The sequence below is a fragment of the Scylla paramamosain genome, chromosome 33 (assembly GCF_035594125.1).
Source record: "Scylla paramamosain isolate STU-SP2022 chromosome 33, ASM3559412v1, whole genome shotgun sequence".
Lineage (NCBI taxonomy): Eukaryota > Metazoa > Arthropoda > Malacostraca > Decapoda > Portunidae > Scylla > Scylla paramamosain.
This window is the reverse complement of record NC_087183.1, coordinates 5984868-5997367: the sequence shown is the minus strand read 5'-3', so window position 1 is coordinate 5997367 and position 12500 is coordinate 5984868. Positions and strand designations below refer to the sequence as shown.

The 12500-nt window shown below is 38.8% G+C and overlaps 1 protein-coding gene across 3 annotated transcripts in view; it reads right to left on the bottom strand.

Moving 5' to 3' along the window:
* Positions 1-4916: 4916 nt before the first annotated feature.
* LOC135089550 (uncharacterized) overlaps positions 4917-12500 on the bottom strand; it is an 8002-nt gene continuing 418 nt past the window's right edge. The window contains exons 2-7 of one of the 3 annotated variants that reach the window (XM_063985227.1): positions 12146-12448; positions 11680-11768; positions 11235-11326; positions 10845-10994; positions 8019-10519; positions 4917-5162 (exon numbers count right to left, since the gene is read on the bottom strand). In XM_063985227.1, coding sequence (XP_063841297.1) covers positions 9077-10519; positions 10845-10994; positions 11235-11326; positions 11680-11768; positions 12146-12150 — 1779 coding nt within the window. In that variant the 5' untranslated portion in view covers positions 12151-12448 and the 3' untranslated portion in view covers positions 4917-5162; positions 8019-9076. The remainder of the gene's footprint in view (positions 5163-8018; positions 10520-10844; positions 10995-11234; positions 11327-11679; positions 11769-12145; positions 12449-12500) is intronic. The other 2 variants (XM_063985225.1, XM_063985226.1) reach the window with 2 other exon arrangements.

Here is a 12500-nt window from a genome sequence, read left to right as displayed (position 1 = left end):
TGTGATTTTTAAGTTTCGTTTCTTAAAATGATCCTTGACATTTTTGGTAATCATTTCACTCCAAAGTATTTGAGTAGCTAATTAATCATTGGAGTGATTCTAATTGGCTGGCATAAATTCAAATTCAATAGGATTAGCAAGTGTGCAGGCCTGATTCATGGCTACAAATTGTATTCCTTTACCAGATACAGGCTCAGCAGACACACTGCAATTGAGACAGCAGGAACAGTGTGGGAGCATTTTGCTATGTGATGTTACCTGAAAAAAAATTGGTGATATGTTAGACTAATACTTAATAGGTATTTATTTTGTAAATTAATATTTCTAGCAAAGCTTTGTCTATATTTTCTTATTTGACTTTGTCTTTAACTTTATCATCATTATTCCATGTCTTTATAATGTTATAGAATGAGCATTTTGATTCCATATGTCTACTTCTTATCTTCCCTTACACAACAATGAGTAAGTACTGAATTTATAGTGGTTTATGTAGATGTGCAGTGCAGCAGTCATTCTTGTGATCAGCATTTACTTATGAATTCGTAGGCATAGTTACTCAGCCAGAAGATATTATGACCATAGACTATTTTTGAAGTGTAATACCTAACCATGCAAATCTTGTCATTGAACTGGCATTGTAGGTCACCAGTGATCATATTGTCACTGTGCTTCACTAACCCTCAGAAACATTCACTGCTTTGGTCTCTTTAACTTGAATGTATAGGATACAGATTATTATAGTATGTAAAATATCTGCTTCATGATATATATTGTGCAGTAGACTGAATGGGAGCTCACTGTAGTTCAGTTCAGCTTGCTCTCATGTTGTCCAGGATGAAGAGGCAGCAAACAAAATACATGAACCATTCATCTCCTGAAACTCATTCTCTTTATATTTGTCCAGAATCCTACCAAATCTGTTCTCCAACTTGCCAGAATTTCTTTCATCAAAAAGATATTTCAAAAGCTAGTAAGCTCATTTTCCTGTAACTTCTGGCATTTAGCCAAAAAAATATCTCTAACAATTCTTTTCTTTTTCATTTTGGCTTGTCTATTTCATCTGTATTGCTTCACTTGCCATCTGATAACTCCTTACTGGATGATTCAGGACTTGCTCCTCCATCACTTTCCCTCTCTGACTATAATATGCCTACCATTGAAATTCTTTATTTAATTTTCCATGCCCTCTCTGGCTGTGATTCTTGGAAGGCTGATGACCCTGATTGAGTCCATCATGTTGTTCTCCATAACTGTGGTTCAGTGTTCACTCCTTGCTTGGTCAAGGAGTGAACATCCTTTTCCATCTCTCAATATCCACCTGTCATTCTTGCTGGAAGTTTGCCCTCATCTGACATGTTCCTAAGAAAGGTGACCACTTTAATCCTTTAAACTACTCACTTATAATTGTGATTTGCTGTCTTTCTAGAGGTTTTGAATCTATCCTCAATAGGAATATTATGAAGCAGCTATCTGCTTACAACCTTTTTTTCCCAGTGTTCTGTCCACTAACTAATGAAAGAGTTAATCAGTATCTTCACTCTTTCATCCTTTATACTGACGAACTCTGTGACAATGTTTCTGTTTCTTTATTTTCTCTTCCCTACAATTTTAAGTGTTTCAAAAAGGAGTATCAAGACAAGGCTTTATGAGTGGGTTTCAGTGGATAAAAAAAAAAAAATTATTATTATTATTATTATTATTATTATTATTATTATCATTATTATTATTATTTTTATAAATTTTTTCTTGTTGCTATTGGATGGTCTCCCAGATACATAAAGAAAAAAAAGAAAAGAATAGTCCCACTGTCCACTTGTCCACCATCACAGGTATCACATCTTTAGTGGTTTCTTCACAAGCTCTTAGCAGTGTTTCATATCAATGTAAAATGAAATAAGATAAACAGTTGTGTAAGGTAAGGAGAGTTGACCCAAAGACTGTTAACAGTTAGGCCAGTTTCACTTAATTTCAATCATTCATACATGTTAGTATGGAAGAGTGAATGGCTAGTGTACTGCTTTCATCCTCCCACTGTAGCATGTTCAGAATGTCTGTCTGGTTATACAAGTGAAAAGAATCTCATTGAAATTTATTGAGATTGAACATACTTATGTAATTAGTTTAATGTTCTATTTACCAAATACATATGCAGCCTTCCTGTGAAAAAATGTAAGTTTAAAAGTTCTCATGTTTGTTGATATAGATGTACATATTTAAAATTATTTACCAGTCAATAGTAATGGCAAAGGTTTTACTTGTGGTTTGTTGTATGCACAAAAGTCTGCTGGGTTTCTTTATTGCACAATTATTGCTGCACCAGTGTTTCCAGCAGTGCTGGTTTTCCTGTCCAGCTTGCCATTGTCTGTGCCTTGGTGTGCATCCTGGCTGTAGTGGTGTACCCAAGCACATAGGATAAGGTGGTGGTCACACAGTTCCTTGTAAACATTGCCTTCCAGCTAATAGCAGTGATGTACAGAATGAATGTGTCAGTTCTTTCCCTCATTACTGAGAAGCAGTGTGGGGTGCAGAGAAGGTACATCATAGATGAATGTAAAGAGAGACTGTGGTCATGATGCCTATTCCTGAGAAAAGTTAGAAAAATATATATTCATTTGCTCTCTTTATTTTTTTGCTTAAATCATTCCACTCATTTTTGTCACATCTCAGCCTCTTACTTGATAAGTTGTACAAAAATTAGATAAAAGCTTTATAAATTAAATGTGTGTTTTCCAAAAGGAGCATTTAATCACACTTAATTGGGGGTTCATGACAAACCACCACAGCTTATCAATCAAAGAGGAGCATTGACAGACTAAGCTGTTGGTTCTAGTTATATATAAGCTACCAATGCAATATTAAATGATGAGGTTTTACTGGATTTAACAGCATTACTACCCTTGGCTTAGTTTAAAAAAAATATCTAGGTTTCTATTTAGAGAAGTAAGCACGCTTACACATGCGTACTGTAATGTGTTATTATGTTACAGTAAAATCCCTCTTATCCGGCATCAACGGGACCCGCCGACATGCTGGATACTTGAATATTGCCGGATATTTGAATAGAAGTGAAATTATGTCCACAATCACCACCCTACACTCATGCATCCTACTATAACAAAGATCAGCTGATCTTAATCAGCAGCTGATCTGATCAGCTGCTTAAGTGTAAGCACAACACGCTTCCTCTTTTCTACAACTTTAGGCATGATGAAGGCGTCAGGCGATAAACAGTGCACACGTGGGACTGAGTCACTGAGTAAACACAGTGCAGTGGGCTGCGAGTGGTGCGAAGCAGTGCGCTCTGTTGGCGAGGGGACAAAGTAAAGCGGGAATTTTAATTGATTTTATGAGTAGACATTGATTTTTTATTGATCTTAAGGCTCGGGGGAAAAATGTGCCGGATACTTGAAGCTGCCGGATACTTGAATGCCGGATGAGAGGGATTTTACTGTATTTCATTCTCCCTGTCATTCTGCTTTCCTCCTCAACCCTCATCCATCCTTCTCCTTGTCACTATTCTCATCTTCTATATTCCTTTCACAAGTGACAAGAATGCCTTAGTGATGCATCAGTGCAACTCTCACTCTGGTAATGGTGACACGCACTTTCGTATTTACTGCGTGATACATCTTTCAGGGAAACAAATATGTAGAATTTTAATGGATGCTTTTCTAGTATTAACAGTACAATGAACAAATGTTGCATAGAAATTTAGATATGCCTTTAGAAGATTTTTGGTAGTGTGATTCAAGGTAGTTGGGGAACCTGTGCAAATTGTCCAGCATCAGTTTGGTTCCAGTTGTGATGTCTCAACCTGTGTGGATGATTTGATTTGTGCCCAGACTGAGGAACATGTTTACATACCTGAAGGAATGAATGTCAGTGTCTTTCCCATCATACTTAATGTTATTGACTAACCCTGATAGATATATGGTTTGAAATGTGTTTAGTTATGGGTTTTGGAATCTGATGGTGAGGAAAACTTTAGGGCTTGTAAATGTTGAGAAAATTATATAAGGATAACTCTTAAAAATCATGACCTTACTGTGATTCATTTGGCTGTTAGTTACCTTTTTTGTCATGTTTTAATATTTATTATCAATGCATCTGTCTTCCTGCCATTGCTTTGGTCCATCAAGGAATTCCTTGGTTTTGGATGGCCATGGCACACTATAATGGTTATGTTATATATTCCTTGAAAGGATAAAGCCAAATGCTATATGTACTTAATTCCATTCGGTTAAAAGGTTTCATGAAGTTGGTTTTTCTTACTGTTAAAGCTTTATGGCTTTAGGGTGTAGGGGAGGTTCTTGAACCACCTACTTCAGTTGTATTTATTTACCCTCACAACTTCCACCCTTTAGGACATTGGTGGCAGTGAAGCAAGTGATGGGTTATTCCTTGAAACTATACATGTCCACCTAAAAATTTAGAATTTAATACTAGTTTGTTTTATAAAGTTTTGAAGTACGGAAATACAATGTAGGACTGCTGTTTTCTTGAGAACAAAGCAGATTATGTTCAACTTTACAGAAATTCAGTGGTACAATATGTATACCTATTCTAGATGGTAATCAGATCTGTTCACCTTATAGTTGTGAAGACCATATATATTTTGTAACCAACAATTAATGTTGCTTTAGTAACAACGCTAATTTTAAGCTTAAGAATTTTCAACATTGTATGAGCTTTTGTTGTTCAATCATATGTTCTATTGTATGATTTCAGTAAGTTTAAGTATGGTTGTTCCCTTCTAAGGGCTTTCAACACAAATTTAAGTCATTGTTGGATATTGTTTTTTGCATGAATGAAATTGTGCAATCCTCACCTGGATGTGCAAACTGTTGCATTGTATGTCAGTATATTTATATTGTAGTTCATTGTTCAAAGCTGGAAATATGAAGAATACCACAAAATTCTACTCATATCTTTTAACCTTTTTATTTTCTAACTTCACCAAAGCTGATAAATTCTCTCATCATAGACACAAATGACATCTTGCACACCATCCCAGCATGTGACAGTGCCATGGTGGTGGTGCTGGTGCTGGGGTAGCCTCACATGTAGCTACTGGGGAGGAAGTTCTCATTTTGTGAAAAGGAAGAAGGCTGCAAGGCATTCCATGTATCCCTCCATGAATCAAAGCACTCTTCTTTGGTTACCTGAGTAAAAGAAAAGAAAAAAAAAAAATGATTCTTTACACTTAAGGCCTTCAAGATTGCCATTTATACTCATGCATAGTATAACATAACTTCATTTATTTCTTTTCTTGATTTGTCTTCCTTTACAAATCCCTGTTTGTTTTTCCTTGTATCCAATTCCTTTATTGTCCTTTTTTTTCTCTCGGGTGCCACCCTACATATCTAGAAAAGGGCTAATTGCATTAAAAGCTCTCAGTTACTTGATGACTATGATGGAGAAGGCAGTAGGCACCTGGCAAGATGATAATTACTTCTCTTTAGGTCTAAAGCACTGGATTAGGGGGGGTGTTGTGAACCTATCATTGAACCCAGCTGTGACCACACTGAATATTTCCCTTTGCCTCACAACAGCCTGCCCTCTAAAGATAACTCTCTTCCTTCACACAAAACTACAAGCACCTAATTATACACACACACCCTTCACTCAAAATTCAAAATTATCATGGCAACTCCTACAGCAGCCTCAGAGTCCCCATCTGGGAGGGGACCACAAATGTTCCCAGGTTGGACTGCTCTTCCGGTATCGACCCTAAGTGTCTTGATGCCTCCTTCAACTTTTTCATCATTAACTTCTGCAACATTTGCAGTCTTAGATCTAATTTTCAATCTGTAGAACACCACCTCTCCTCTACTAAACCTCTTCTTCTTTTCCTCACTGAAACATAGGTGTCTGAGGCAACTAACAGTAGCCCCTTTTCTGTTCCCTCTTACTTTTTCTATCCTCATTTTCAATCCAAAGCTGGATGTTGCATCTACGTGCACAATGACTTAACCTACTCTCGTCCCCACACTCTTGAATCTTCTGAGTTTTCCACCATCTGGCTACAACTACAGTCACTCTCAAGCTAAATTTATATGTTCTGTATACCTCTCAACTCCTCTGACTATAAGAAATTCTTTGACTACTTAACTTCCAAAGTGGAGCACATTCTGACTCTCTTCCCTTTTGCGGAGATCTTCATTCTTGGAGACTTCAATGTTTACCACCAGCTTTGGTTTTCTTCTCCCTTTAGTAACCATCCTGGTGAACTAACCTTTAACCTTGCTATACTTCACAACCTAGAGCAATTGGTGCAACACCCTACTCATATTCCTGACTGTCTTGGAGATACGCCCAACATTCTTGACCTTTTCCTAACCTCTGATCCTTATGCTTATGCTGATACCCTATCTTCTCTGTTGGCTCCTCCAATCACAATCTCATATCTGTATCTTGTCCTGTCACTCCAGTCACTTCTCAGGATCTCCTAAGCAGAGATGCCTCTGGCATTTTTTTCTCTGCTAGTTGGGGAGACCTGAGGAGGTATTTTACAGATTTTCTTTGGAATGAATACTGCTTCTGTGTCAAAGATCTGTCTCTGTGTGCTGAGCGCATAACAGAGGTGATAGTGTCTGGCATGGAGGTGTACATTCCTCACTCTTTCTCAACCTAAATCTTCCAGACCTTGGTTTTACACAGCTTGTTCTCGTGCTATACGTGATAGAGAGGTGGCCCTCAAAAAGCACTTGAGCCTTCCATCACCAGAATCTCATGCACTTTATATTTCTGTCCGGAACTAGACAAGAACTCTTTTATTAGTAAAAGTGCCAAAATCTTTCAAGAACTAACTCACCTTGTGACTTCTGGCACCTAGCCAAAAACATCTCCAATAACTTTGCTTCTTCATCTTACCTTTCTTTGTCAACCAGATGACACCACTGCTATCTCTTTTATCTCTAAAGCTGAACTCATCACTCAAACCTTTGCTAAAAACTCTACCTTGAATGATTCAGAGCTTGTTCCTCCCTCTCCTCCACCCTCTGACTGTGCTACCTATTAAAATTCTTCACAATGATGCCTTCCATGCCCTCTTTGGCCTCAGAAAGCTTATGGACCTGATGGGGTCCCTCCTATTGTTCTCCAAAACTGCACCTCCATGCTTACTCCTTACCAAGTCAAACTCTTTCAATTCTGTCTGTCAACATCTACCTTTCCTTCTTGCTGGAGGTTTGCCTATATTCAGCCTGTTCCTAAAAAGGGTGACCATTCTAATCTCTCAAACTATTGTCCTATTACTTCAATTTCCTGCCTATCTAAAGTTTTTGAATCTATCCTCAACAGGAAGATTTTTAAATATATATCACAACCTTCTATCTGATCTCCAGTATGGGTTCCATCAAGGCTACTCTACTAGTGATCTGGCCTTCCCTACTGAGTCTTGGTCAGCCTCTTTTACAGATTTTGGTGAAACTTTTGCTGTTGCCTTAAACATATCAAAAGCTCTTCCACAAAGCTTTGATTTCCAAACTACCCTCCTACGGTTTCTGTCCTTGCACAAAGCTTTTGATTTCCAAACTACCCTCCTACGGTTTCTGTTCTTCTCTCTGTAACTTCATCTCAAGTTTCCATTCTGACTGTTCTATTGCTGATGTGGCAGACAGTCACTGTTCTTCTCCTAAATCTATTAACAGTGGTGTTCCTCAAGGTCCTGTCACCCACTCTCTTCCTATTATTCATCAATGACTTAAAACCAAACTTCTTGTCCTATCCACTCCTATGCTGATGATACCATCCTGCACTTTTCCACGTCTTTTCATAGATATTCAACCTTTCAGGAAGTAAGGAGGAAGTAAGCAGGGAAGCCACAGAATGCCTGACTTCTGATCTCTCTAAAATTTCAGACTGGGGGAGAGCAAACTTAATAATGTTCAAAGTCTCAAAAATTGGATTAGTGAGTTGTGACATTTATCCATAAAAAAAAAAAGTCTATTTCTTGAAAGATACTGTGTTTCATGAATTTTCACACTCATCTGATTGAAATTAAAGAAGAGTATTACCTGAATGATAAGAAGTAGTTTGTGCCTCCCTGCCATATGCAAAACTCCCATGAAAGCTTCCCATGATGTCATGTCTCAGGTGTTGCTCCCTCACATCAATTACAGCTTGTTGTCTCATATCATCATATCCTAAATATTCATTGTAATACATGAAACTATTTTCACTTTTTTCATTCCCATGTTGCCATTTTGTTCCATTTTGTATTGGAGATGTGAGATATTGTAAAGAGGAGTGGCATTTTGGAGCCTCTGAATATTGATGGAACTGACTATTGTGATTGTATGCAAGTGGCTTGTCTACTAAAGGGTTTTGCGACATGCAGACTAATAATTCCTGGTTTGTGTCACACTCTTTTGCCATAAAGTGACTTGTTGGTATGTTGACTGGATATGGTATTGCCTTCAATGAGACCATACCACTAGAATGGTTTAAATAGTTTAACATCTCATTTGACTCAAGAAAATTATAATTTTCAGTCATTACTTGCCTGTGATTACTGTTGCTACCATACTGTCTGTAGCTTACATTCTGGGAGTCATGTTTATTGCTTAAAGGCACCTGAGTGTGAGTTGCTGAAGGGTTTGCCATGTCTGAGGTTCCTTCAGTGCTACCCTCATTTTGGCAAGTATATTGGTGTTGTGTTGGTAATATTTTGTTCTCATGTGCTCCAAGCCAATGAGAATTATGTGGGTCAAAGTACAATGAACCCAGGCTCTTATTTTCATCACTGAATTGGTGTGTGACAGATTGGTGAGGATCAGTGACTAAGTCAGCATATCTCTTATTAACCATCCAGGTCCCTCTGTTGTTTTTAAATTTTTCATATCCATGTAATACTGAAAGAGGGCTGCAAGCCTCTTTGGATGTATATTGGCTATTAAATAGATGCTTTTGGCTCTGATTAATGCCATATTCCTTTATGGTGGTTTGAGCCTCATCTGTTTCTTCCTCCTGCTCTTGATACTGAGTGGTGGTGATGGAATGTATGGTGGTGTTGAGGTGTAACTCTGTTCCTTGACTCCCAAGAGGATCTTCACAGGACCTTTCCAATGTGGGGTCAGTTGGGGTCCTGGATTGAAGAGAAGCTGCTCCCAGAGGTGTCAAATATGGGACCACCTAGCCAGGGAGTGCCAAAGCTCCTGTCAAGGTAGGGAGTCTTGTCCTTCCTCTTTCGTGCAAAACTCAGTCCACTCTCAATCTTGTAAACTGTGCGGGTGTAAGTACTCAGCTTGGGTCTTTGGCTGATATGGTCACCCCTCTTTGGGGTTTCACTTGTTTTGGTGTCTGGGATTTTTCCTCTTGTTTGATGAGTATCTGGTGAGTCAAATGTCATGTGACTTTTTCTAGCTTTATCAGCTTCATAATGTGTGGGTGGAGGATTTGAAGACTTATGTGTTATTTCTGCAGTACTATTACTTTCTCCATTACCTTCATCTTCCTGTTTATCTTTGTCATTACTTGAGGAACTCTTGAACTGTGTGCCAAGCAGCATTGTCAGACGAGCTTCCTCCCACTCTCTCTGTACCTTACTCGTGCTAGGCTTATGTAATGTTTTGTATTTCTCTCTAGAGTTAGTGTTCTTTTGTGTTTCTTGTTTCTTGTCAGTGTTCATCTGATTCACATTCTTAGCCATGTCTTGTTTTCCTTGTGAAGAACTTTCAGCAGTGGATAGGTACAGAGGAGCCCAAATTCTGCCCCTATGACGCTCTGGAGTGAGAGAGAGGACCTGTCTTAGCCGAGGAGCTCCATCAAGCAAACTAGAAGTTTTGTGTGTCCTCTTACTGTGTCTTTCTTCCATACTTGAAGACTTCTTATCACTGTCTCTCTTATTTGACTTTTGTTCCTGCTGCTTCCAATCAGAGTTTCTCAAGCTTTTATTAGCTTCTACATCTTTGGAATTCGCTGTGTAGGCTTTGGCATTTATGGTATTACACTGATGTTCTCTATGCACTGTATTTTCAGATGAAGAATCTTTAATATTTTTGCTTTTTGTTTGAGTAATTGCTTGACTACCATGGGCATTTGCAGAAGTGTGTCCTGTGATTCTGTGTGCTTTACAACAGTGAGTCCTCTCAGGGGTTTTCGTGCTAAGGTGTTTGTTTCTTTCCTTTGGTGTATTATTTAAGTTGCCTTTCCTTCTGATTTCCTTATCACCAGGGTTAGTATTGCCTTCATCATGATGTTTTGGTGCTTTACTCTTCAATGTTTTATGTCTAGGACTGAGATCAATGTCTTTGCTGCTGGTGTGTCTCTTTCTTGTTCTGGTATCTTGAAGTTCAAGATTATCTTTTGTAGTTTCATCATGATTCATGGGTTGTTCATTAATTTCTTTCCCCTCTCTGCTTCTGTCACGTGCAGTGCTTTCCCTGGCCAGCCTTCCATTCCTGCTGTCCCTTTCCTTTCTCTGCTCTTTGGTCCTACTCTGAAGCCCCTGCTTCTCACATGAGCCCAATTTTTCTTCTCCTTCATCCAATTTCAGCCCAACAGATTGGAGCTCCAGCTGAAAATGTGAAGTTTCTTTAAAGACAAAATGTGATGTCTTCAGCTTGGTTTATAGATAGGTTACATAATTATAGAATAGAAGTTACATAAAACTCCCTATGTCTTCTTATGCAGTAACAAATAATTATGCATTAATATTAAGTGAATCACTACAGATGTTATATGTATATCCTTAACTCAATGGCCATGAGAGAGAGAGAGAGAGAGAGAGAGAGAGAGAGAGAGAGAGAGAGAGAGAGAGAGAGAGAGAGAGAGAGAGAGAGAGAGAGAGAGAGAGAGAGAGAGAGAGAGAGAGAGAGAGAGAGAGAGAGAGAGACCTTTACCTTGAGCAAGTACCGAGAGAAAGGCCCATGTATGGAGGCAGGACGCACAGGAGGGAAGGAAGTATTGGAGACCTTCTTGGCAGCTTTGCTGTGACCCTTCCTACGAGGCTGCAGGTCAGCAGCATGGTTGGCCTGTAACCCACTCTGTTTCTAAATTGAATGATTATATGTTGTGTTAAAATCATGAGCATTGGTTTGTGTCAGTATTCAAGCTTTGTACTTTTATTGTCATTGATGTTATTTACAGGAAGAGAGAGAGAGAGAGAGAGAGAGAGAGAGAGAGAGAGAGAGAGAGAGAGAGAGAGAGAGAGAGAGAGAGAGAGAGAGAGAGAGAGAGAGAGAGAGAGAGAGAGAGAGAGAGAGAGAGAGAGAGACTTATCAACGAGAAACCTTTTTTTGCAAGAAGTTGGAGAAATTATTCCAGCCCTGTCCTCGTTTAAGCCTCTCACACACCAGGTCATCACTCCTCCACTTACGGGGGCCTGCCAAGAATGAAGACTCCCTTAATCAACTTCTTATTGTCCTGTCTACTAATATTTAAACATACCATAAAAGTACATAAAAAAACTTTGAGATGTAGGGACCTGGTTATATACTTTTCAGATAAAGGTTTCCAGTTATTGATAAATATTTGTAAATAGTACATTACAGACATAACTTGCAAAATTTAACACTAACAGGTGGATTGATTAAAAAGTTAATCCTGTGATATTAATTTTTAAGCATCTCATCTATAGGTTTTAAATACTGTACTACTAGACTGCTTGATAGACACATCAATGCTTCTGCAGATAGAGTGAGCAAGTAATTTGATTTTAAAATAATCTATACTTACTAATCCTGGTCCTGCTAGCCAGTGATCCTGATGGAAGCCTTGCCGTGAGATAGGTACTGCCACTAACTTGGGATCTCTCTGCTGGTACTCTGAACAAGGATGATAAAAGTACTAGTGGTGTTTGAACATTCTCTCGGTGTATCAGGGAACAAACTACAGTAGAAACGGAAAGGATGGTTAAGGGCTGGAGTAATGAAACATTAATGTGATTGAATGAAAGGCTACGAGATCAATATTATAAGTTGAAGAATATGAATCTGCATAAACATGAAATACATAGATCATATGGAAATTATACAGGAGAGAATGGAAACGTTAAGTTATGAAATAGGAAAAGTGCACATGGGCAGGTAAAGAACAAGATGTAATCATAAAATATGGAAAAAAGTCAAAATACCAGAATAAACCTAGACTGCACTTTATCGTTGGTTATGATAACTGCAGATCTACAGAATTCAAATCATACGCCATGTACTGTGATTACTGTGTGGTGTTCCCGCTGGCAGACTTTTGAGCCAGGAGGGCGTGGGCAGCGAAAAAGAGATCTTGGCGGCGCCGCACCTCGTCCCTCTGAAGCACTCGGCGACGCACCCCGCCCACCCAGTTCATGGCGTGTGGCGGGAGTTCAAAGGTCTCTTGCTCCTTGGCAGAAGTAAGTTTAAAGGTCTCTTGTCTCCTTGGCAGGAATAAGTTCAAATCTTATCTCCCAGGCAGGAATAAGTTCAAAGATCCCTTGTCTGGCAGAAAAGTTCAAGGGTCAATCCTCTCCCTGGAAGTGGAAAGAAAAGTTCAAAGATTGACAGTGGAAAGAAGGAAGTTCA